The sequence below is a fragment of the Syngnathus acus genome, chromosome 4 (genome assembly GCF_901709675.1).
Source record: "Syngnathus acus chromosome 4, fSynAcu1.2, whole genome shotgun sequence".
Lineage (NCBI taxonomy): Eukaryota > Metazoa > Chordata > Actinopteri > Syngnathiformes > Syngnathidae > Syngnathus > Syngnathus acus.
The window spans coordinates 5,395,063-5,417,296 of record NC_051090.1 but is presented as its reverse complement, the minus strand read 5'-3'; the positions used below and the strand labels follow the sequence as shown (position 1 = coordinate 5,417,296).

The following is a 22,234-nucleotide window of genomic DNA, read 5'->3' as shown; positions in this document are numbered from 1 at the left end:
ATTCTCCACGTGGGGGCGATATGTAGCCGCAGGAGTGTGACGTGAGCACATCATGCTTACCAAAACTACATTAAGGTTTCAATTTTATATACTGTGAGGCCCAGATGAGTACATAAGCATACTTAATATCGTAATACAGATGATTTTGAGCAAGTTTAATTTGAGAGGTGACCATAAAAGTGCAGAGATTGCACCACATCAGAAGTCTAAGATCCATCTTTTTGATCATCTAACATAATTTTATGAACTATTTTCTACCTGTAGCCACTATAGGTCGGCCACCCCCCTCCCCTTCAGCCCCAGGAGACAAATCCTGGAGCCGTGCCTGTGCGTGAGATAGAGTGGAGTCGATCTGCAAGTGCAATGTGTGAATGTGTATTTTGCGTTTGTTTTTGTGCTGATTGATCATTTAAATAAAGGTGTGTTGCAGCATGAAGACAGAAAACGCAGGATCCTGGCCCTCGAGGAACAGCGTTGAGAATCCCTGGTGTTTGTGAATATTTGTTTTTTGCGCGTGTGATTGAGTTTGTGCGTGTGTTGGTACGTGAGCCACCACCAGGCGCGCCCCCCTCAAGCTTCCCAAGATGTTCGCCTTGGCACCATGAAGAGACGCGCGCCGGGAGGAGGCGTGGCCGCTAAAAAGTCTGACAACAACGAGCTCTTGCTCTTTCACGACGAGCCCTTGGAAGCGCACGGCACCGTCGACGCAGCCTCGGCTCGGCTCGTCCAGACGGATGCGCGGGACTCGGTGGCACCGGAGGCTGGCGCGCTAGGACGCGAAGCCGGAGGCATGATATGCAACAAGAACGGAGACTGCCGAAGGGAGCCCACCAGCTCGGGGAGCCTGTCCTCACTCATATCCCGACAAGAGAAGCACGCCGATGGAGGAGTAGAAGCGGCCGAGGGTGGCAAGGCTGCGAGCATGGACGGCTCGGCGGTGTCAGAGGGACCCGGAGCCGAGGTCAAGAGCGCCTCCGGGTTGGAGAAGAAAGACTCCCGGGTGTCTTTCTCCAACGCGCCCGGCGGTAGAGGTCACACCCCGACTCAGCTGTCCAGGAAGTCATCCACGAAGGCGGCGGCGGCGGAGGACAGCTCCCTGATCGTGGCTGACGATGGCGAGACCGGCCGGGGCCAAACGTACATGCAGCGGCAGTTCAGCTCCATGCTGCAGCCGGGGGTCAACAAGTTCTCCCTGCGGATGTTCGGCAGCCAGAAGGCGGTCGAGAAGGAGCAGGAGAGGGTCAAGTCGGCGGGCAACTGGATCATACATCCGTACAGCGACTTCAGGTACACAGAGTTGCCGGTGACAAGTGAGCATGCCGATACTCAACCAGACTTCTATAGAATGCATTAAGATCAGAGAGAAATAGAGTCCCTTCGAAGTTTCAGCACCAAGGACAGTTCCATTAAAGCGTCCTCCTCTATCTCTCTTCCAATCAATCTATGCATCCATCCAACCATCTCTTTGTCATCAATCCATTAATATTGATCCTTGGCAGTAAGTTTTGGTTCTGTGGTTATCATCACTCTTTTCCTTGGTCCAGGTTCTACTGGGACTTCAGCATGCTCCTGTTCATGGTGGGCAACCTCATCATCATCCCCGTGGGCATCACCTTCTTCAAAGACGAGACCACCACGCCGTGGATCATTTTCAACGTGGTGTCCGACACCTTCTTCCTCATGGACCTGGTGCTCAACTTCCGCACGGGCATCGTGTTTGAGGACAACACCGAGATCATCCTGGACCCCAACAAGATCAAGAAGAAGTACCTGCAGAGCTGGTTCGTGGTGGACTTTGTCTCCTCCATCCCGGTGGATTACATCTTTCTCATCGTGGAGAAGGGCATCGACTCGGAGGTGTACAAGACGGCGCGGGCACTACGCATTGTGCGCTTCACCAAAATCCTCAGCTTGCTGCGTCTGCTCCGGCTCTCCAGACTCATCCGTTACATCCACCAGTGGGAGGAGGTAGGAACACACGACACCTAAACTCAAGTCCTACAGACAGAAAAGTTGTGTTCAAAATGGTCAATGAAATCTTCCATATCAAAAGTAATTGAGGTGTCAGTGCCTGATATCGGTTACAGTAAAGCTCAACCATTACCAGCATGATCAGGGATGCAGTCTGTGAGGTCTTCTGACCAAAATGGCGACTGCTATCACACTTATCATACTGTACTTAACTTGAGCTGCCTCGTGATCCCAAGCATACAATTGTTGACAGTTACTTGGAACAGGGACTCCCAAAATAACCTCAGGGTCAATGAGCCGCATGCTGCTGCACCACATCAAGTGATAAAACAATTATCTGATCACATGTAGCGGCCTGCTCCCATTACAGCTGCTGAAATTTGTCGCTAACTAAATCAGCAGCACCCCCAAAATCTTGTCTTTCAGATCATTTAATATCTGACTAAAGTAGAGTTTATAGTGGACATAAAAAGCCTACTTGACCATCTGAACTTTATTTGGGGATAATCATGAGTACAGCCTGTTGAAAGAAAGGGTGTGCACACTTGTGCAACTGTGATATTATGGTTGTTTTATCCGACTTGTCATCTAAAAGTTTTTATTTTTAGTTGAGTTGTACAGGTTATAGGTCACGTGAATGGTAAAAAGTTTTTAAATGATTTATCTTGCTCTCTTTTTATATCACAAAAAATAGCAGTTGAATAGGGGTGTGTAGACTTTTCATATCCACTATAATTATCCTTCAAACCATAATCACTTACACTCTACAGTAGGTAGATACATGACTATGCCACACAAACACAATTAACCCCAGTGCACTTTGTGTGTCTGTGTGCATGCGTGCGTATGTGTGTGTAAACACAAATCACATCCTTTCTTTTTCAAGATCACCGAACTGCTGCGAATCACCGAAAACAAGCACACAGCCTTTTAATTACTGAGCTGTAATTTGAGCTTGAGGAGAAGCCTAATTAGGATCTCCGTCGCACACAAACAACTACGTGAACCGCACTCACTACATGCATCTCATCACAGCCGAGTGCTTTGGCTGCAATTATGTATATAAAACATGTCGTGACACTACGAGGACAAAATAAATCATCAAAATTTGAGGCAAAATGTTCATACTATTTATTGGTTTTATGAAAATTATAATATGGGGGTAATGAGTTATATCAGGAGAGATGTAGGGGTGAAAAAAAATCCCAATTTCATGAGGGACACAAGAAAAAATGAAAACAAGTTTTTATGGTGTATGAAAATTAAATTCAAGGAATTTTAAATATGAATTCAAGGAAACGCCATTTCTTAAATTTAAATGAATATTATTCGATGAAAAAGAAGTTGGATTCGAACAAAGTCAGCATTGTAAAGCAGAAACAATCAGAATAACAGATGAGTGAATGCTTTCACACAATTAATATATATTTTTTGTGATGTCCAGTTAACCATCAAAACAGCAACAAAATAAATTAAAATAAAATATAGCAACTCAGGAGTCCCCATTTCCAAAAAAAGGCTGCGAACATTTATGCAGCACCAATTCCGGGCCTGACTAGTAAAGAAAATTGGTTGGCAGTGGTTGATGATGTATTGTTGCGTATTTTTTACAGAGTTGTGTGTGTGTGTGCACGTGTGTGCGTGTGCGTGCTCCGCTGAAGCTGCGATAAGCATTGTCGGGAATAACCAGAGTAATTTCCTGAGGCAGGAAGCTTTTTTATACAAGCTCTTCACTTGCTGGCGAAGGATGCTTCTGTCTTAGGAGTGAGGAAGTGTGTGTGAGTATGTGTGTGTGTGTTTGCTTGTGTGTAAGTAAAAGTGATTGTTGTACAGTAATGGAAATGCCCTAAAGCCGTTTGCAACATGTAAACCGATAACACAACAACAGATAAGAAGTCTTTAGCCTCGGTGAAGCAGCATGTGGCTCATTACTCATGGTTATTCCTGCACTCTCGGTTCTAAGTAAACAATTATGTCGTTGTGGTCCGCGGGAGGCGGCTCATGATTTAGTAAAAGTATGACGGCGTCCGATTGCAATAGTCGGCTTCTCGTATATTTAATCTGACCCAGATAGCAGCACGACATTGACACGGGAGCACTTTCTGCTCGAGTATCATGAGGGGAGTCGAGATGGCGGGGGTCCATATGTGAAAGAGCTGCATTAATCATGTAAGGGGATGCCGCTCAGGTCTGCTTGTTTGCCATTGGACCTTGAGATTGTAACAAGCAACCTGTCTGGAAGTATAGTAGAGGTCGAGGAATTGCTATAATATCAACATCTACTGTATGAAAATTAATAATAACAAAGACTGTTTGATTTTAATCATATATTGTCTCAAAATAAAAAATTTCATTCATTTCACTATAATATAACACTTTTTTCTATTTTAACATCCAGCTGCTTGTTTTCCTTACAATCTTGCTCACATTTCACCTAAATGTAACATTTTTGTTTTGTGGTGTCTCGGTTTGAACGCTAGGGGGCACTATGTAAAAGGAGCGCATACAGTAGATGGGGAAAAAAACGTTTTTGGTGGATGCACACACGTAGGATGGATGCTGTCCACTACTAAATAAATTAATTGTAAAAAAATCCAAAATTGCATCTTGAGACTCAGGGGCATCCATTTGCCCCAATTATTACTCTCAGTAATAAGATCTGCCGTAGAGGCAAATGACACTATTCTGAAGTTCATCAAGTCGTGACAAAATGATTGACTTGTTCCTGTCAGATCTTCCACATGACGTACGACCTGGCCAGCGCCGTGATGCGAATATTCAACTTGATCGGCATGATGCTGCTGCTGTGCCACTGGGATGGTTGCCTGCAGTTCCTGGTGCCCATGCTGCAGGACTTCCCCTCCGATTGCTGGGTGTCCCTTAACAAGATGGTGGTAAGGCCACTTTAAGTATATATACCAGGGGCGTGGTGCATGGCCTTTCGGAATTTCCAAAATTCCTGACCGGGCGGTCCATTTTGGAGCTATGATTTTTCTTTCTGTTAAATATGATAATTTCGGGAGTTGTAATTTCTTGACTTTATTACTATTTCCTCATCGAAAGAGAATTCCAGTATTATTGCTTGGATAAACAACAAATTGTCACAATTAAGGCTTTTGAAGTCCGCCTTCAAGGAAATATATGCGGGAAGTTTTGATTCATGTCTCTGGGAAAATTGCAGAAATAATGACTGTCACTGAGTTGAAATGAGCCTCGCCACACTGATTCTGTAAACCGTCCAATGAGAGGAGATTCTGGCAGTTAACAAGCACTCTCAGATCATCAGTATAAAGCACAACCCATCCAAAATCCTCATTAGGAGGCTTTATATAAGTCAGTATTTAATTATCAGCAACACACTCTGAACATTTGGTACCATGGCATGCACACAGTGTCATCAAAGAGGGACTGCAAAACATAATTTTTTATTCATAAACTTAAAAAATTCTTGGAAAAAATGCTGATGAAGAGTCATAATGTGATACCTACAGGAGAGGAGTTTATATGTTGAAAAAGACTTCCGGAAAAATCGCCATGGCACCTCCCAAGTATATTTCAGGGAGGAGGTGGGTGCCCCCACAGCCCCCTCTCTAGCTCCGCCAGTGTATGCTTGTAAAAGCATTCTTTTGGGCCTGACCTCCCCAAATTTGTCTTCTCCTTAGGACAGTGACAAGTTAAAAAAGTAGCACCATAATGGCGTAACTCCCCTCATCTTTTTTCCCCCCTGTGTTGATTAATTTCTCAGTCTGTAATTGGTGTGAAACTTTGAAAGTGTTCAATTTGGTGCTCCAAACTAGAAGTGTTTGGCCTCGGTGGATGTCTGAGCCTGTGCTGTTTTTGTTTGGCCTTGTTCTCAATGCCATAGGACCCGCCCCTCTCTTTGCAAAAAATCCTCCATTCATGCAATTATTGCTAAACAGCAGATGGGCCTATTAGTAGAAGTGCTGTTATGTGTTCTTTGATACGTCCATCAAGCCATTTTATGTAGCGCTTGTGCTCATTGGGATGAGCTGGAACCAACTTTTAACCATTTCAACCCAATTTACATGATGCAAAGTAGGCAAAAAGTTGAACATTTTTGGACGTGTGGTGCCAGGCCACAGCTTGCGACATCTTTCTGGACGCTTTAGCTGGTTGCGCTCGGCTGCGTGCTAACAGCAGCCTCAATTGTGCACCTGCGCTGTCTTCAGGCTTGCGGCCAACAAAAGATACACAGGTGATTTTTTCATTTTGATGGATGGATGGATGGATGGATGGATGGATGGATGGATGGATGGATGGATGGATGGATGGAAAGAGATGGATAGATCCTTGACTGTGTTGGAAACCGTTGGCCCTTATATTAGTTGTGATGGAAAGGATTATTTTGCATCCGGAGAACTTCACATGGTGTTTATTCATTCCTTTCCCACCATTTATCATCACGCGTTTGTTGGACATGTTTGAAGAATAGATAGAAACACGCCACTTTGAAAGAATGACTCTCAACATAGCTCATAAGTGCTTTTGTGTCGCTTAACGTATTAAAAGTCTAAATGGAGCTCTGCCATGTTAGATAAGCTCTCTGTTGTTGGTTTTAGATGTCAGGGAGGCTCTGCACTCTGTCAGACACACACGCACACACACACACGCACACACACTCTTGTACATGCTTGTCTTATCTGCAAATGCATTTAGGTGGCAAATTAGCTGTTCGCTCAATGAAAACATCCAACACAATGAACACAAGCTCTTTTCTGGCGTTATGCACACTCTGCAAGCTAAGGAAGCACACAAAGTGATTTATGCCCCTATTATCTGTGCTCATTAATTAAATACATCAATTCATTGTAGTGGCCTTCAATGATAACAACGGAAAACTGTCAAAAAAAGTTCAGAAACTCAACTTTATTTATGTAACAAAAACAAGCGCTGACTAAGCGCTATACATAAAGTCGACCATAAAACACAATAAATAATAAAATAGAACAAACAGCCATTATTCACATTTCATTTTACTTTACGTAGATCTGATAAGTTGTTTATCCAGCAGGAGGGTGAATCAGCATGCTTACCACATCTGGATCCCTCAAAAAGTTGCAATAATTGGCTTTGTAGCATCTAGGTATGTACTACTCACCGTAATTGGAGCATGCTAAAAAGGTGCGTGAAGCCCAGATGTTTGGACAATGTCAAGTAGAGCGGTGCCAGAGGAGGCCTTCTTCTTTAATGAACCCACGGCTGGGGAAATTCGCACCGATCCAAGCTAACTGGAGCAGGCAGATGTGCGCTCGCCTCATTAGCTCTTCTTCTCGCTCTTCGTCATGGAGACAAAGATGTGTTTGATCAAGATGATGAAGATGAGCCTCTCCACAGGGGCGCAGATGGGATTTTAGAACTTCGAGGGACGGGGACCATGTTTTAGAAATGTATAAGTATAAAAACATTGATTCTACTTGGAAACCTTAATCCTCTATTAAAACCTTAATCCTTGTTTGGAACCCTATTTGGAAACCCTAAATTTAGTTTGACCCTACACTGAGTCCTGACCTTTAACTCCTGACCCCTGATCTTCGACCCCTAACTCTAAAAATGGTTTCAAGCAACAGTGCCTGCGAGAGGAGTCACAAATACAACTGGTTCATGAAGCAAATTTGAAGCTCCGTTTCCCTAACACGAATAACCTAAAATCAATAAATTTGCCAATGAATTGTATTGATTGCTCCTCCGTTCCCTTCCAGAACGACACGTGGAGCGAGCTCTACTCCTTTGCCCTCTTCAAGGCCATGAGTCACATGTTGTGCATCGGCTACGGACGTCAAGCCCCCGAGAGCATGTCGGACATTTGGCTCACCATGCTCAGTATGATCGTGGGGGCCACCTGCTACGCCATGTTTATCGGACACGCCACCGCACTCATCCAGTCTCTGGACTCGTCCAGGCGGCAGTATCAGGAGAAGGTGAGGACGTCCTGTTTTGGGGCCATACTTTTATTTTTATTTGTTTTACAATGACCTTACTATTTTCCATTCAGTACTTCTTATTCTCTGTTTTTGTTGACTTTCTGTGATAGCGTTACAGCGCCACTACAGAACAGGTGTATGAACTGCAGTGGTTCAGCATCGCAATAATAATAACAATATCGATTGTTTCCAGAAGTTTCTGATACCACTAAAAATGACATTCTTGTAAATTTTGTATGTTCAGAACTAACCAGATATTTTAAAATAACTATCAGCACTAAAGTGAACCTTAAAAATGTGTTGGGTTCTGTCTGACGTCTTTGTGTCAACTTTGGTGACCTGTCTGCGTAAGACATTATGTAAAGTCCGAAAAGCTAATTTAATCTCCACAAAGACTTGGCTAAGACTGTCCCGTTTAATACGAGTTCAATGGCTTCCTCCAATAGTAATTCCAGCACTCTTTGATAGGAGCAGTATGTGGTCCATTAATTCTACGCTTGTGTCCGCCAATCACGGGGCCTCGGCCTGTCTGGTCGCCTGTAGAGCTGATCAAAGCTAATCTTAAACCGGCCGGTGCCTTTTTTGGCCCCTCCTTGGCTTGTTTTGCAGGCTTCTTACCATCCCGGAAGAGACGTTGCCTAATTGCCGGCACGTTAATGCTGACACACGCATCCTGTACACATCAGGGCGCTTTGTAGTCTAGCTGACTCCTCGGGCTATCATTGAGCAGAGATTGATCTTCTCCCTGTGTTGTGGAAATATTTTTGAAACGCCGTGATTGTCTTTTTTCTTTTATTTATGTTTATTATTTCCAAGAAGAAGAGAATTTGCATAATGCAAGCACGCGGAATGCAGTAAACAAGGTGTGACAATGGCACAGAGGGTTTTCTGGGTGCACAAATTAGGGTCTTCTACAGATTGCGTGATAATTGATTAGTTAACTTTTTGTAAAGTTGACCAAGTACGTTTTTTTCAGTCCGACTGAGGTTCCATATTTAGAGTTGCGGCCTTGATGTCCTGTGGTTTTTGTGTGCGTGTATGTATGTGTGTGTGTGTTTGGCAGTGTCTTTTGTCTCGTTTGCTAATGAACTTGACCCGCAACTTGTTGCTATTTTCAAACTCCCACAGTGTCGCTTTTATCCCAGGAGGAAATGTCTGCTGGCCCGCTTGTTTGTTTTTGTCAGCTACTTTACAACTAAAAAAAAAACTGTCAACAGGTATAATTGGACCGAAGTCGATGCAAATTCTATCGTATCCTGTGACGGCATCCCCGATAGCGAGGCGGCGTTGTTGACCTGTATTTTCTGAATGTTGCCAAGCGTGGATCTGTGTTCAACGTAGCTGCAACGTCCCGCAAATGAATCTGACACATATTGCTTCACCCTGCCAGAGAAATCGATTAACAGTTGGGCTGAGGGCAAAGTTCTGAAAAGAGTCTTATTAAAGCCAGTATGGGGGATCATAATTGGCTACTTTACTGTAGTATCTGTCTTCTGTTTTATACTACCACTATATATGTATAGTTGGCCAATAGAGACACACTCCACTGAGCAATACAATATCCACTGAATTGAAACAAAAGTCAGCAAAAACTGTTTGGACTATGAAACACGGAGGGAGGTCAGCAGGTCACCTTGTCCATGATGTCATGTTGTCTTCACATGGAGGTGACCGAGGCCTTCGTCTCGTGTTTCTTCACATCTTCATTCTCAGTACAACCCCCCACCCCACCCATGAGACCATCAGTGATGAGCACAGTCACGAGACCTTGACACAAAAAGGGAGCGCTCAGTTGATGACACGATCAAGGTCGTACAGTACCGGGCCCACCAGGTGCAGAGACACTTTGTGATTAAGCTGAAAAGTTGGAAATCCAGCCCACCGACTAGGAGAAGGTCAATGGAAGGCCACCCTAACTTCCAAAATGTTATCTGTCTTTTTTATTTATTTATTTATATTAAGGAATGAAATGCAACCCCGTAGCCACACAAATGACGCATCAATTCCTTAATCATGACTTTTCCGCTACATCAATTTTGGGAGCCCGTTTGACTTTTGAGTGACACGGCCGCTAATCTCAAACTAATACTGCGGAAATCACAAAGTCAATAAAACTTCCAACAGCGACAACTTCTCAAAAGAGGCAGAGGCGGCCGGAGCGAGCCAGCCAGCTGTCATTTGGCTTTAATTGAGAGTGTCACACACGCTGACTCCCCGAGCTGCAAACTCTTAATAGTTGCTGTCTGGTTTATCCCACCGTGGCGCTCAAATTGACTGGCAGTTTTTATTTATTTATTTTTTTAATAGACTTTAAAGTCTGAATTCTGAGATGATCTTCCTTTCTGTGCTGTTCAGTATAAACAAGTGGAGCAGTACATGTCATTCCACAAGCTACCGGCAGACTTTCGGCAGAAGATCCACGACTACTACGAGCACAGATACCAGGGCAAGATGTTTGATGAGGAGAGCATTCTCGAGGAGCTTAATGAGCCTCTGAGAGAGGTAGCGAACCACACACACACATGCGCACACACACGCACGCAATCTCATTATACCGTCCAGTCAGTATGATATGCAGCTTGAATATTGATACACCTAAAGTCACCTTTATGTCACTTTTTAATTAAGTCTCTTTTGAATAGTCTTACAATTTTCCATAGGAAAAATAAATTGTAATTTCACTTAAAAATGAGGAGTTGTGATGTTACAGAAAAAAATTCTAAAAAGCTTTAACAAAGCCAAAAAAAGTGCAAGCACAAAATCATAATTTTGATGAAAGCCAAAAGTCATAATCTAAAAATTCAGCTAAGTATCACTGAAAAAAAAATCATAATTTAATCAGAGTTGGTGAAAAAAAAATCTTAATGTCACACTAAAAATAGAAATTATTGTATGCAAAGTAAATAAAGACATAATTTTACACGTCACAATTTTTAACGAACCTCGGCGTCGGTCAGGAAATCGTCAACTTCAACTGCCGCAAGCTGGTGGCGTCCATGCCGCTGTTCGCCAACGCTGATCCCAACTTCGTGACGGCCATGCTGACCAAGCTACGTTTCGAGGTCTTCCAGCCGGCCGACTACGTGGTGCGCGAGGGCACCATTGGCAAGAAGATGTACTTCATCCAGCATGGTGTGGTCACCGTGCTCACCAAAGGCAGCGTGGGCATGAAGCTGGTCGACGGATCCTATTTTGGAGGTAAGCGCCGCGGTGGGAAAAGTAATTTTTGCAATTCTTCCAGATCCACCTCAAGGTCAGCGTATGCCCATCTAACAAGTTGGATTTTTACCCCCCAAATTTGTGGTGAACTATTCGCTTGTGAGCTGCTCCATACGTAATGCCATCTAGTACAAGCCAGGGTTCCATAGTGTAGTGGTGAGTGCTGTGGACTTTCACCCCAGCGACCTGAGTTCAAATAACAGTGGGACCTAACATATTATGTCTTTGGTGGCTTGTAGTTGATGGTATTATTATACCGATTGTGTTTGAGTAAAAGAGTGAAAGGAAAAAAAAACTTTGTTTTGCAGTTGTTTTCAGGTTAGCTACCTAAATGTTATAAAGAGAACGGGATGTACCGAAGTCAAATTCCTTGTTTGGCATGCTCACACTTGGTAAATAAAAATTGATTTGATTTGAAAGTGAAAAACATATTGGAAGTTATTAGGTACACTTGAAAATGGCGGTGTACCTAATGGAGTGTCCGTGTGATGCCCTCGTTAAGCGCACCTGCGTGAAAAGTTTTAGCTCCTGCAGAACGTGAAAGGAGCTAAAACTTTTCACGCAGGTGCGCTTAACGAGGGTCACTTGGAAAACATATTGGAACGCGGCCCCGAGGACCAGAGCTTGACACCTGTGACCTTTGACCATGATATTTCCCTAATAAAGTGGCCTGTTATTAGGTACACTTGAAAATGGCGGTGTACCTAATGGAGTGTCCGTGTGATGCCCTCGTTAAGTGCACCTGCGTGAAAAGTTTTAGCTCCTGCGGAACGTGAAAGGAGCTAAAAGTTTTCACGCAGGTGCGCTTAACGAGGGTCACTTGGAAAACATATTGGAACGCGGCCCCGAGGACCAGAGCTTGACACCTGTGACCTTTGACCATGATATTTCCCTAATAAAGTGGCCTGTTATTAGGTACGCTTGAAAATGGCGGTGTACCTAATGGAGTGTCCGTGTGATGCCCTCGTTAAGCGCACCTGCGTGAAAACTTTTAGCTCCTGCAGAACGTGAAAGGAGCTAAAAGTTTTCACGCAGGTGCGCTTAACGAGGGTCACTTGGAAAACATATTGGAACGCGGCCCCGAGGACCAGAGCTTGACACCTGTGACCTTTGACCATGATATTTCCCTAATAAAGTGGCCTGTTATTAGGTACGCTTGAAAATGGCGGTGTACCTAATGGAGTGTCCGTGTGATGCCCTCGTTAAGCGCACCTGCGTGAAAACTTTTAGCTCCTGCAGAACGTGAAAGGAGCTAAAAGTTTTCACGCAGGTGCGCTTAACGAGGGTCACTTGGAAAACATATTGGAACGCGGCCCCGAGGACCAGAGCTTGACACCTTTGACCATGATATTTCCCTAATAAAGTGGCCTGTTATTAGGTACGCTTGAAAATGGCGGTGTACCTAATGGGAGTGTCCGTGTGATACCCTCGTTAAGCGCACCTGCGTGAAAAGTTTTAGCTCCTGCAGAACGTGAAAGGAGCTAAAAGTTTTCACGCAGGTGCGCTTAACGAGGGTCACTTGGAAAACATATTGGAACGCGGCCCCGAGGACCAGAGCTTGACACCTGTGACCTTTGACCATGATATTTCCCTAATAAAGTGGCCTGTTATTAGGTACGCTTGAAAATGGCGGTGTACCTAATGGAGTGTCCGTGTGATGCCCTCGTTAAGCGCACCTGCGTGAAAAGTTTTAGCTCCTGCAGAACGTGAAAGGAGCTAAAAGTTTTCACGCAGGTGCGCTTAACGAGGGTCACTTGGAAAACATGTTGGAACGCGGCCCCGAGGACCAGAGCTTGACCCCTGTGACCATGATATTTCCCTAATAAAGTGGCCTGTTATTAGGTACGCTTGAAAATGGCGGTGTACCTAATGGAGTGTCCGTGTGATGCCCTCGTTAAGCGCACCTGTGTGAAAAGTTTTAGCTCCTGCAGAACGTGAAAGGAGCTAAAAGTTTTCACGCAGGTGCGCTTAACGAGGGTCACTTGGAAAACATATTGGAACGCGGCCCCGAGGACCAGAGCTTGACACCTGTGACCTTTGACCATGATATTTCCCTAATAAAGTGGCCTGTTATTAGGTACGCTTGAAAATGGCGGTGTACCTAATGGAGTGTCCGTGTGATGCCCTCGTTAAGCGCACCTGCGTGAAAAGTTTTAGCTCCTGCAGAACGTGAAAGGAGCTAAAAGTTTTCACGCAGGTGCGCTTAACGAGGGTCACTTGGAAAACATGTTGGAACGCGGCCCCGAGGACCAGAGCTTGACACCTGTGACCTTTGACCATGATATTTCCCTAATAAAGTGGCCTATTAGGTACGCTTGAAAATGGCGGTGTACCTAATGGAGTGTCCGTGTGATGCCCTCGTTAAGCGCAGCTGCGTGAAAACTTTTAGCTCCTGCAGAACGTGAAAGGAGCTAAAAGTTTTCACGCAGGTGCGCTTAACGAGGGTCACTTGGAAAACATGTTGGAACGCGGCCCTTCGAGGATTGGAGGTCGGCACCCCTGGTTTAAGTGAAAAGTGCCACACCCGCCCTCACCCCCACTTTCTGATTGGCTGTTTGATCTGTGACGTCACTTGGACACTCCATTAGGTACACCGCCATTTTCAAGTGTACCTAATAACAGGCCAGTTCATTAGGGAAAAATCATGGTCAAAGCTTAACTGAAAGTGGAAAGTGCCACACCCGCCCTCACCCCCACTTTCTGATTGGCTGTTTGATCTGTGACGTCACACAGACACTCCTTTAGGTACGCCGCCATTTTCAGGTGTACCTAATAACAGGCCACTTCATTAGGGAAAAATCATGGCCAAAGCTGAACTGAAATGAAAAGTGCCACACTCCCACCTCCTGATTGGCTGGTTGATCTGTGACGTCACACGGATACTCTATTAGGTACACCACCATTTTCATAACTTTATGCATTTTTTGTACGTGTCAAGAATGTGGATTTGACTACTTGCTCTTTATTTTGGGGGACACCAACACATATTGCACAACGTAAAACACATACATAGTTATAAAGCAGTTAGCCAAATGTCAGATTTTTATTCATGCCCAAAAAAATAAACACAAGGAATAAAACACCAGACAAGTTTGAACAGGTTTTTAATGTTTATTAAAATAATAATAATAAAAGTACATTTCAAACCAGCAGTCTAATGTGAAATTCCAGTAGATACATTGGATAACAATATTTAGCCGAATATATGCATACACGTTATTTAAAAACTACTATAAGTGTTATAAAATCAAGAGTACCCAAAGAGAAGCAAAATCTCCCCGTTGTTGCATAACGGCGCATCCCTTCATGCAATAAAGTTAGCCGTTATCTTGGAGAAAACGCGCATAAAAGACGTGGCGTTTCAGTGAGTGGTTCTACAACACGTTCACTGACTGATCCGTTGATGCACGGGGGGAAGGAAGGCAGTTGACCCATTGACTCGTTCGCGAACGGGAAAGTCAGGATTCGTTCCCTCACTGGTCCGTTCTCGCGATGACCTGGAAATGCAAATCACACAATGACTGACTCGTTCACTCACAGATGCATTCAGTTGGTGAACGGGAAATGCAATTCATGACTCGTTCGTGAACGGGAAGATACGTCATTTTCTTCTTCGTCTTGTTTTACGGTGAGGTGGCACCAGCTTCAATGCGCATTACTGACACCTACTGGTTAAAGTCATATGAACTGAAAAAAGAATTCGTCCACTGAAAAGATTCGGTCTTTTGAACGAATCGTTCACTCACGAGCCAACACTAGCACACAGCACAGACAGAGCAGGCGATAAGAAGTGCAGTGGGACACCATGGAAGAATATTGAAATAATAATATATTATAATATGGATAATATTGAACTTTTTTTGCCTCTAATGTTAATAACATGGGGGGGGGGGGGCGCAAAATTAATAATAATTGAGAAGCACTGTTTTAAGTGAACTGAATCTTTAGAATCAGTTCTCTCAAAAGATTCGTTCAAGCGAATCGTTCAACGACACCAACACGACACCAACACATACGACACAATGTAAAACACATACATATTGTCATATAAAGCAGTTAACCAAATGTCACATTTTTATTTTCATGCCCAAAAAAATAAAAACAAGGAATAAAACACCAGACAAGTTTTAACATAAATGTTTATTAAAAAAAATAAAAAAAAAAATAATAAAAAAATAATAATAAAAGTAAATTTCAAACCAGGAATCTAATGCGGAATTTCAGTAGATATATTGGATAACAATGTAGTAGATGATTTCGTAAATGTTTTTTCAAACAACTTTCCCTAAAACAGCTCGGTCAGCATGTCGCTTGATGCAGGTGCAACCCCATTAGAACAACATAATAGTGATGATGTGATCATTTGTCATGTCTTGCCCACTTTTCATGAGTACGCTCTCAACGGTATTTTGACACGCGGTTGTCAAGACGACGTGAAAAATAAGACAATGTAATGGAGCTTAGCTGGGCCGTCTCCGATTATAGCCTGTTTTCAATCAGACAGACGCCATTCACAGTCATCGGGTCAAAGTAACCTCATAAAAACAACTCACGATTATTGCTGTGAAGGGCAAAAAAATAAATAAAAATTCAAGTAATTGACACGCCACCCCAAAATTTTATTATATACAATATTATATATTCATAATTGCCTGTATTACTAGTTAAACCAGTCACAATGTAAGGTAGTCAAAATGATCACTGCCTTTAAAAGTATAGTTCAGTTGTATTTAACTTTTAGCTTCAATACATTTGCATTTTAGCTTTAAGAACTTCTTTTGTAAACATTCTTTTTTAGTGAAAAAAAAATTAAGTGCGTCATATATTCCAAATGAAAAATGTACTTTTTAGGAATAAAAACTGACTGTTTCCTAGATACGCTTAAGCCTACTATACTTTTAATGTTGGTATTTTACTAACAAAACACTGGAACGACATTTGTTTTCTTCTCTTCTCCAGAGATCTGTCTGCTGACCCGTGGCCGACGGACAGCCAGCGTGCGTTCGGACACGTACTGTCGTCTGTACTCTCTCTCGGTGGACAACTTCAACGAGGTCTTGGAAGAGTATCCCATGATGAGGCGCGCCTTTGAGACGGTCGCTATCGACAGGTTGGACAGAATAGGTGAGATTCAGATCGTCTGGCATTTTCTTCGATTTTTATATTCAATCGCTCGCTCGTGTCAGGGGAACGTGTCTTTAAAAAAAATATATTCCTAGTGATTTTGTTTCAATGCTAAGATGAAGACACAAGTATATTCATAAAAGCTTGGGAGTCATTCATGAGAAGAAACGAAGCATAAGGAATCGTGGCGGTAACTGACAGCGGTGATGAATAACGAGTGAGATGTGTGATGAAGGAGCGAGAACATTTATTCACAGGGGTTTTCCCCTTTGCTTTTTGTCACTGTGCACGTGTCACGGCACTCAAACACCTTCTTACCATACCTCGCACCTTTTCATTTAAATTACAGACTCTATTTGCCTGCTGATTTTTGGAATATATGTACAGTGGACCATCACTATTGGGTAAAATTGAGGCCCATTAAAATGCAATGGATGGATTATTTTTCTCTATTTTTAAAGGCTGCCGAATTCTTCCCAAAACATTTTTAAAATATTTTTTTCATATTAACACATAACTCATATTAATTGAAAATGCATGCTAATATCAATTTCCTCATAAAAACACACAAATTGATCGTCTTTATTTAAAAAAAACTATCATCCTGTTTACCGCTGCATTCTCTCATCTCCCATTTCCATAGGTGCAAAAATCCCACTTCCTCTCACCTCTTACCTGTTGCCATAGCAACCACATTCCACACATTACCAGTCGCTGGTCAGCATGCATACTTGGACGGTGTGTTTTAAAGCACTAATCAAGCAAAAACACTCTGTTCATGTGCACTCAGTGGACGATAATCAGCGCCGGTGCCTTCTGTTGTTGTTAGAACATCAAACAGCGGCTGCAATGAGAATACATAATTTGAATAGATTTGAAAATAATGACCCAATCAATGCATCTCGGCGAGTCCAATATTCCGATACAGGCATCTGTTTTCATAGCATCCAACACGCTTCAAAGATTTTGCTATCAAGCATCTGTGAGCACGGAGTTTTATTGAGGATCCATACAGCTGTCAAAATGGAACAACACGTACACACAAACGTGCTTTTTGGATTCATGGCCTGAGACGCTCACTATGATATTTAAGGCATTGATGATGCCTAAATAACATACTATAAGTGATATTAGGCTTAATATCCATTGACCTTTGACCCACCACATTGGTACCATACACTGGGGTATCAATGTCTTTCTCAAAGACACCACAATTGGTCTAAGCTACTTAATCACAGCTAATTTGTCAAGATCAACCCTAAGGTACGTCTAACCATACTGTTCGCTCTAATTGTCATGCTCATCCAAACCCTAAAGGACTGTTTTGGAAAAGAGCTCAAGGCTGATGATTGGTGAAACCGCTTTATGAGCCTTGTCATGAGATTATCATCAACCTCTTTGCCATTTTCTACTCTCCTGGGTAATGTTGTGCTGCCAACCCCATCTGTTTTACTGAGCTATGTACAAAAACAGATGATACAAGGGTCGACAAACGCACTCTGTTGTTCTCCAAGGAACACGATGTTTTCCGCCTTTTGCACTTCAGGGAAGACAATCGGTTCGTTTATTCGCTTCGCATCTGCCACAGATTTAAATGAGACTTCATCATCTGGAATGGAAATTTACTAGAACAGATATGTGATTGGAAAGTGTATCACGTCTTTGTAAAAATATCTGGTAGTGGGCCCTGGACCCATACGTTTGAGAACCTTTGCTTTGAACCACGGAGCCATTCACAACACTAATGCGTTTAACCTTTTTGTTTTAGGCAAGAAGAACTCCGTCCTGATGCACAAAGTTCAGCACGATCTCAACTCAGGCGTGTTCAACAACCGCGAGAACGAGATGATCCAGGAGATCGTCAAGTACGATCGTGAGATGGTTCAACAGGTGGACGTGCCGCGACCGCAGCCCTTATCCGTAACGCCCTCTCAGCACACTGGGGGTTTTACTCCGGCGGGTTCCTCTCAACAGCCCCAAAGTTCCGCTATCGCCACCTTGCAGCAGGCTGTAGCCATGAGCCTTTGTCCGCCCATGCAAGGGAACTCGCCAGGGGGCGGGACATTGCAGTCTCCGAGGATGGTGAGGAGATTCCAGGTGTTGCAGAATGTATCCAATCCTGGCTCGCCGTTGCAGTCGCAGCTTCTTGCTTCTGGTACTTTCGCTCCACTCATCTCCAGCCCGACTGTCCAGAGCCCTCGGTCATTCCTTTATGGCTCAGGCGCCCTTGCTGGTCCCACCACCGGCTCTCAACTGTCTTTGGTCCAGCAACACACGGCAACCCCTGTGCACCGACCCAGCGTACATAAAAGCACGCATTCCTTGCCAATGGGGAGTCTCAGCCAGGACACCAGGGCGCTGTCAGCCTCTCAGCCCTCGTTGCCACACGAGGTGATACACCCGGGAGCCCCGAGTCCCCCCCTATCCACGCGAGTCTCCTCGACTTCCATCGGACCAGCTCAGACCCCATCGGGCCATTCGGGTGTCTGCAATGCTATAACGCACAGGATTGTGCTACCCCACCAGCTGTCAGTGGGGGCCTTCGGGACAGGTGTCGGGTTTACCATGGGAACACCCGTCGGGGACTTGGTACGACCCAAGAAGGACTCCATCACGAGCCTTCCCGAGACGGAGCAGATTAAAGTCCGATCTCGGTTATCCTCGAATTTGTGATTATAATTAAAGGCTTCTGGGGTTCATGAGGGGCTTAACTTGAGGAAACCGATGTACTCCAGTGGGGCAGTGTCACAGTTGTCAAATCCAGGTCCTGAAACTAACAATCTTCCCACAGTTTAGCTTTAGCTTCTATAATCAACTTACTCAACCGCTCCTTAGGGGCTAGCTCGTTTACGTGTTGATTGATTAGAATCAGCCAAACTGTGGCAGGGGCCCTACTTTTTGGACCTGGATTTGACACCTCTGGACTGATACAAAACTCTTCTGCATTGTTTCAGCTCACTGACATAACAGAAAATGCACAGAATAAATAGCCTAGCTTAGTAGCAACCTCCCAAATTCACCTCCTTTGTATGCATTAGTTCACAATATATGCCTAACTATCTTTGATGGAGGACTAGAAAAAGAACAGGAATCACCATGCTAGCATAACATAGGATCATCCTTTATACAGGTCAGTCTTCTAGGCTCAAATGTATTTGGATCAACAGCCAAGTGCTTCAGGCTTTAAGTGGCTGCTCAACCGTGCCAATAAAAGTTCATTGGATGTCACCGATTTGTGTCCAAAAGCATTTAGGTTGCCGACCAACCCTCTCACTGGGACGTTCCATTCAGCTCATCTGCCTAATCACAGTGGAAAATTGAATCCCTCGGGTCTGTTTGGGTCTCTTATTAATTCCCCTTCCACTGGATTGCATTATGCTGTGCCAATAATGGTTTCTTCCCCCAATGATAATCATTCTTTCATTTTGTTCACTTTGTGTAGCTCAAGACTTTCTATCGCAAGTGTTTTATTTTAAGCAGCATTTTTCAGGTCAGCTGTGTTTTTGTTTATGCCCAAATTATGCCCCAGTGGAACTTATTTTTGGCTGCTTAAAAGTACACGGGTCAACAAATTTTTACTAAACTTTGTAGTAATCACAGATGCATGTCAGGTTTTCTAGATAACTTGTTGTTTGCGCTCATTCTGAATAAGCATTTGTTTTCTCTAGCACATCAGGTTTTTCTTATATTACTATTATTAGTCCACTAATAAAAGTAGTATACTGTCTATATATAAAAATAGAAATAGAAATTACAGGCAGAACATTTGACTGATTTGCAATACTTTGCCAATTTTGGGGGTTGAGGGGGTAATATTTAAACATCTTTGTCTTATGTTTTAATGGCCGATTTTAAATAAACCCTAACCCTAATACCAGCCGATCAATCAGTTGGACCCTAATTATGTCCTGACTTTTATTTTTTTTGTCATCTTGTTTTTTCCTTTCATGTTAGTGATGTTGACTTTCTTGTTAATATATCTTCTTTACTTTTACACCACAGCAATATCACAACTACAGTTTATAACTCATGGCAGCGACACATCGTGATGCAAAATGTTTTACATACAAGAAGATTTCATATTGTAGTTAATTGTACGTAAAGGTTATTTACTAGGGGTGTAACAATTCATCGATACACATCGATTAATCGATATAATGCTCTACGATTTGTTGGCATCGATGCTAAACGTAAACATCGATCTATATCGCCCGTTTTTGACCTCGGACATTAGACACGACTTTATTTTGAAATCCAGTTCATTGTTGCTTGCTTCCTCTTTCCGGGAGCAGTGTTGTGTTGTGAGCAGAGCAGGCACGTGAAAGGGGAGCCGACAACTACGCGGCTCCTGGGCTGGTGCTATGGCTAGTGTCCAAGAAGATGAGGAAATTTGCTCCCCTTTGGGCTTCAAGTCATTCGTTTGGAAGCACTTTGTAATTTCCTAAATAAAGAGTTTGCAGTACGTTGTTGATTTTGCGTATGAATTGTTATAAATCAGGATATTGTTCTATATCGATCGTAGAGCACTATATCGTGATGTATCGTGAATGAATCACAGCAGGCTTTAAGATATCGGCAAATATTGTATCGTGGTTCTTTGTATCGATATATCGTATCGTTACAAAACCCACGATTTACACCCCTAGTTTGTAACCCTAACTTTGATTTAAAACCCTAGTCGGAAACCCTAACCCTAGCTTGAAACCCTAATTAGCAATGGCAAAACTCCTTGGAAACCCTGGTCGGAAACCCTAACCCTAGGTTTGAAAGCCTAGTTAGAAACCCTAATCTTAGAAACCCTAAAAGTAGTATGAAACCCTCGTTGGAAACCCTAACCTTAGCTTTAAAACCTAGTTTGTAACCCTAAGCTTGGTTTAAAACCCTAGTCGGAAACCCTACCCCTTGTTTGAAACTTTAATTAGCGATGGCAAAACTCCTTGGAAACCCTGGTCGGAAACCCTAACCCTAGTTTTGAAAGCCTAGTTAGAAACCTTGATCTTAGAAACCATAAAAGTAGTTTGAAACCCTCGTTGGAAACCCTAACCCTAGCATTAAAACCAAGTTTGTAACCCTAACCTTTGTTTAAAACCCTAGTCGGAAACCCTAACCCTAGTTTGAAACCCTTAATAGCAATGGCAAAACTCCTTGGAAACCCTGGTCGGAAACCCTAACCCTCGTTTTGAAAGCCTAGTTAGAAACCCTAATCTTAGAAACCCTAAAAGTAGTTTGAAACCCTCATTGGAAACCTTAACCCTAGCTTTAAAACCTAGTTTGAAACCCTAACCTTGGTTTAAAACCCTAGTCGGAAACCCTGAGCCTAGTTTGAAACCCTAATTAGCGATGGCAAAACTCCTTGGAAACCCTAGTTGGAAACCCTAACCCTAGTTTTGAAAGCCTAGTTAGAAACCCTAACCCTAACTCTAGTTTTGAAAGCCTAGTTAGTAACCCTAACCCTAACCCTAACTCTAACTCTAACCCTAACCCTAACCTAACCCTAAGTCTAACTCTAACCCTAACCCTAACCCTAACCTAACCCTAAGTCTAACCCTAACCCTAGTTTTGAAAGCCTATTTAGAAACCCTAACCCTAATCCTAACCCTAACCCTAACTTTGGAAACCCTAGTCGAAAACCCTAACCCTAGTTTTGAAAGCCTAGTTAGAAACCCTAATCTTAGAAACCCTAAAAGTAGTTTGAAAGCCTTGTTGGAAACCTTAAACCTAGATTTAAAACCTAGTTTGTAACCCTAACCTTGGTTTAAAACCCTAGTCGGAAACCCTAACCCTAGTTTGAAACCCTAAATAGCAATGGCAAAACTCCTTGGAAACCCTGGTCGGAAACCCTAACCCTCGTTTTGAAAGCCTAGTTAGAAACCCTAATCTTAGAAACCCTAAAAGTAGTTTGAAACCCTCGTTGGAAACCCTAACCCTAGCTTTAAAACCTAGTTTGAAACCCTAACCTTGGTTTAAAACCCTAGTCG

General features: G+C 43.2%; 2 protein-coding genes across 2 annotated transcripts in view; one reads left to right on the top strand and one right to left on the bottom strand.

The window, feature by feature from the left end:
- Nucleotides 1-18: 18 nt before the first annotated feature.
- Nucleotides 19-20,292, top strand: hcn2b (hyperpolarization activated cyclic nucleotide-gated potassium channel 2b). Its single transcript, XM_037250529.1, has 8 exons — nucleotides 19-1,287; nucleotides 1,545-1,968; nucleotides 4,704-4,865; nucleotides 7,692-7,910; nucleotides 10,269-10,415; nucleotides 10,871-11,111; nucleotides 16,092-16,256; nucleotides 18,025-20,292. Exons 1-8 carry the CDS (start codon nucleotides 602-604, stop codon nucleotides 18,927-18,929), a joined length of 2,949 nt encoding a protein of 982 aa, XP_037106424.1. The 5' UTR covers nucleotides 19-601; the 3' UTR covers nucleotides 18,930-20,292.
- The window catches only part of polrmt (polymerase (RNA) mitochondrial (DNA directed)), a 29,109-nt gene continuing 21,479 nt past the window's right edge, over nucleotides 14,605-22,234 (bottom strand). Inside the window, exon 22 of the transcript XR_005097820.1 lies at nucleotides 14,605-14,629. The gene's annotated coding sequence lies outside the window, so the exon portion shown is untranslated. The remainder of the gene's footprint in view (nucleotides 14,630-22,234) is intronic.